The sequence below is a fragment of the Triticum dicoccoides genome, chromosome 7A (assembly GCF_002162155.2).
Source record: "Triticum dicoccoides isolate Atlit2015 ecotype Zavitan chromosome 7A, WEW_v2.0, whole genome shotgun sequence".
Lineage (NCBI taxonomy): Eukaryota > Viridiplantae > Streptophyta > Magnoliopsida > Poales > Poaceae > Triticum > Triticum dicoccoides.
The window spans coordinates 156,164,837-156,168,867 of record NC_041392.1 but is presented as its reverse complement, the minus strand read 5'-3'; the positions used below and the strand labels follow the sequence as shown (position 1 = coordinate 156,168,867).

General features: G+C 44.0%; 1 protein-coding gene across 1 annotated transcript; it reads right to left on the bottom strand.

Annotated features, from left to right (window-relative positions):
* Positions 1 to 1,047: 1,047 nt before the first annotated feature.
* LOC119331439 (protein FATTY ACID EXPORT 5-like) lies at positions 1,048 to 3,245 on the bottom strand. The gene is made up of 3 exons (XM_037604595.1): positions 2,898 to 3,245; positions 1,520 to 1,607; positions 1,048 to 1,356 (listed from the first exon to the last, which is right to left on the bottom strand). Exons 1-3 carry the CDS (start codon positions 3,094 to 3,096, stop codon positions 1,284 to 1,286), a joined length of 360 nt encoding a protein of 119 aa, XP_037460492.1. The 5' UTR covers positions 3,097 to 3,245; the 3' UTR covers positions 1,048 to 1,283.
* Positions 3,246 to 4,031: the final 786 nt, after the last annotated feature.

The window sequence follows — 4,031 nt, the reverse complement described above, 5'->3', positions numbered from 1 at the left end:
GGCCGCCTGCTGGATCAGCGTGGATGCGCTTTGCCACTGCCCTGGCCGCGCGGACTTCCGAATCTGAGCTCAGCGGATCCACAGGAGCCGCGGGCGGTGATGGCTGCTGCGACCGCTGCACCGGGAAGCTCGAGCTGCCTAGCCATTTGTCCACCTCTGACTGTCGACCGCCCTCCTGGCCGGTGCCACCTTGGCTCAATAGCTCGCCGCCGACGACATTTGGCTGCGCCGCCGCCATCGCCCACCTAGGTCTCTGCGGGGGAGAGGAGGTGGAGAGGAGGGGGAGCGAGAGAGTGTCTGGCCCGACCGCCTACTTTGGTTCCGACCGGACCGCGTCAGCTAACGGCCGTCAACGGCCGCGACGTGAGCGCGCGTGGCCAGGTGGCCTGGCATGTGGGCCCAATCCGTCAGAAAAACGGTTAAATCGCTAGTCACCGCGGGTTTGGGTTTTTTGAAACAGCGGACCGCGCGTTTGGTAGCTTTCTGAGAAAAATTAAAAAGTGGTAGTTTTTTAGAACCCTAACCTGTAAACTAGTAGTTTTATGCTATTTACTCCCCAGAATCACCACTCCATATGTTTTTTTTTTTACAATCCCAGCTAATTAGACCTTAACTAGATAGGATTGTAAAAAAAATATGGAGTGGCGATTCTGGGATAAGCTAGGGAGGGGGCGATTCTGGGAGAATCGCCGAAAAGAACTAGCCCTTGGTTGGTTACCTGGCGCATTGTCTTCAACCTCCAAAGCTCAAGAAAGAAACATTAGTCAAGCTATGAGATCAGTAGGCACGCGAATGTGGCGAGTCACCCCTTGCTTGTATAGGTCGATCGGAACAACGCACAACATGTTGACTCCGAAACTCCCTATGGTGATAGCTAGCATTGTTGATTCTGAATGTAATCATCATGGTTGATTTATGAAGTTCCTTTCCAAAAAAAAAACCCTCCAAAGCTGTTGCAGGGGGCCTACGTAGAAGTTTTAAGCCGTGTAACTTATCACATCACACACCATGATCCAGACATCAATTCTGCATGATTAACCGAAGAACAAGAAATTAGGAGTACTTACTTTTGCTCAATGACAACAGGCAACTAAGACAAGTTTGCGCCTCAACGAAGCACAATTGAAATGTTAGTTCATTTACATGGTGAATACTTTCCAGGTCCACATACAAAACATTTGAGCAAAGGTGCAAGCACAACATAGAACATCAGTCAAGTTACAATTCGAATGCAGAACACAATATGCCATATGGTCTTTGGGTTTGGCCAAGCAACGTCTGGCCTACTCTTTCTTTGGCGAGAAATGGTTGCCGCCGGTAGCAATTTTGAACAGATAGAATGCCGACATCAGAGCACTGTGACGGTGAACAAATTAGCTCTGTCAGAGATGCATATTGTGTTCACAACAGCGACATAAATGAAATATATGAAAGTTCTTCACATGGTGCTACCAGATGCACAACGTTGTATAATCCAGTGGGGGTGCATGGTTGGAAAAGAAAAAGGAAATGAAGTTACCTGAGGCCAGCAACGACACCAGCCGGCATTATCTTTGAAGTTTCAAGGTATCTTTGCCCCATAACAAAGGTCAAGGCCAGTGCGCAAACTGTTCCACACCAAAATAAATGCACGGTTAGAGCAGAAACAACAGATCAAGGACTCATGTTTCAGGCAAGCCCACAAGAGTAGGTACATTTCTTGCATAACCTTCCCCATTCCTAAGGGGGAGGACTCCCTTTTATTTCCGGATTCAAGAATTGATGGTTAACATGTCGGACTAAGAATTCAGCACTAATAACCTATGTTACTTTTCTACTAGAGCAAACAATGTTCCAGTTAAAGTTCTGTGAAAGGAAGATATGACGATATGCTCAAAGCATTCCAGCACAGATGTGAAAGCAAAGCTCATTGAGTTAGAAACCTACAATCCCAAGAGATGCTTTGCTAATGAGTCTCAAAATTTGTAGTTACAAGTAACCCATTCACATTAAAGTGGATCCAAATATCAAACATCAAGATAAAATTTAGAAGGATCAATGTCAATAAGCCAGTATCTACATGCCTACACGAGACAAGGTACCGCAGGTTACAGGTACACATTGACACACATTCCATTAAAGAATGATGGATATAACAAATTAACCTGGTAACCAGGTATTCAGACACTACAGGACCCAGGCAAGTGAGCAAGCTACAATGCCAAGGAAGGCAATCAGCGCCCTGCTCTCTGATCATTCCGTTGACTATGCTCAAAGTCCCAATCAGTAAAGTCTATTCACCTTTAATGTTATGATACACCGATGCAATTAACTGAAACTTTGAAGGGAGCATTTTACAGCAATGCATTCTATTATAACCACACTGGAACCATGCGTATGTCAACAAGAAGTGCTCTTGCCATGTCCTAAATGAAAATGGCTACTATGCTGAGAAATACAACTACTCCATTTATAATTTTTGTAGTGCCCAAGCACGTCTGAATGCATGTCAGGACCGGTTCTGCGTTTCGTGTGGCACCAATTTTCACTGACATCAGGACAGAAATCTCTAGTCCAATTTCCTACATGCGCAATAACCACAAAGTCCTGATCCTAACCAAATCAAAATGTTGGAAACCACCGTCTCTATTAGTAATTCCATTCACATGGAGATCGCATAACTCCCATGACGCCCGGCCCACTTCGCACTAGTTTAACCAGTGACGTATCATCCACCATCAATGACAAATACATTTTTCCTTCTTCTGAATGGCAGTATGATCCGAAGATACAGAAACAAGAAAATGGCGGAGTAGTCTCGACACCGTGCTGCTATCCGTTTCTTTTCTTTTGTGATGAATTAGAAAGCATACAATTAAATGCGCAGTTGAAATTGGAGGAAGGGAGACGGAGCGTACGGGTCTCGAGTGCGAGGGCGAGGTAGGAGTTGCGGCGCTTCTCGAAGGCCTTGAGGCTGACGAACCCTGCCAGGAGGAGAAGCCCGCCCACGCCGGCGCCGCCCGCCAGTGAGGCGGTGCTGCCGCGGCGGAGGTAGCCCAGCAGGCCGCCGGCCAGGACCGCGAACCCGTAGGGGATCGTGAAGCAGAAGTCGTGCATCTCCGAAGCACCTCTCTCTCAGATCTCTCTCGGAGCCGAGATCTTGGAGGCCTTTGCCTTTTCTTCTTCTTCCTCTGTTTTTGGTCGTCGACTTGTGCTTGTGCGCGTGGTGGTCTGCGCAGAAGGGGCCAATGGTGGTTTTCTAACGGCGTTGGTTTCCCACTAAAATAAGTGGCCTAGGCCGCTTTCCGTGACTGTGAGTTGGAATGGATCTCATTCATCTTCTCCGCACAAAAAAAAAGTTATGTTGCACATTTCACTTATTTCAGTATTTGTTTCAGTTTCACTTTCTTTTAGTATTTCGCATATTACATAATTCAGTTATTTGAAATATTTCCGAAGCATATATCTCAAACATTTCAGTGCCTATTTCACCCTCCCTCTGTCCTGTAATATAAAAGTGTTGGTATATATTTTAGTTCACTTGTTGGTATATATTTACAACATACTTCCTCCATTTTCATAATGCAGTGCTTATAGATTTTTTTTCTTCTAAAAAACAAGCTTTACAAATTTTGATCAAGTTTCTAGAGAAAATTAATTACATCTACAACACAAAATTCACACCATTGGGTACACTCTCACATGTATTTTCACATTATATATGTGTGGCTTTATAGACATAGATGGTTCTATCTCTAAACTTGGCCAAACCTAGTAAAGTTTGACTTATAGAAAAATATATAGGCTTTACATTATGGAACAGATGGGAGTATATCTCAATCATTTTTATTTTTGAAACAATTAAAATCATTTCTGAAATGACTAAAATCATTTTCTGAAATAGTTGTTATCACTTGTGAATTCGTGAAACTTGTGAAATGTATTTGAATCAATTTGTCAATAGTGAAATTCAAACAAGTTTTTTGCAGGTCTAAAAATTCAAACACGTTCAAAATATATCCAATGATGGTCTTGTTTAGAAGGTCTTTTCG

Bases quoted from the DNA above. Each gene is read 5' to 3' on its own strand.
- LOC119331439 (XM_037604595.1), bottom strand. From the start codon at position 3,096: ATGCACGACTTCTGCTTCACGATCCCCTACGGGTTCGCGGTCCTGGCC. The intron at 1,608-2,897 runs GTACGCTCCGTC...GGTGTGGAACAG, and splicing joins CGCCCTCGCACTCGAGACCC to TTTGCGCACTGGCCTTGACC. The intron at 1,357-1,519 runs GTAACTTCATTT...TCACCGTCACAG, and splicing joins GGTGTCGTTGCTGGCCTCAG to TGCTCTGATGTCGGCATTCT.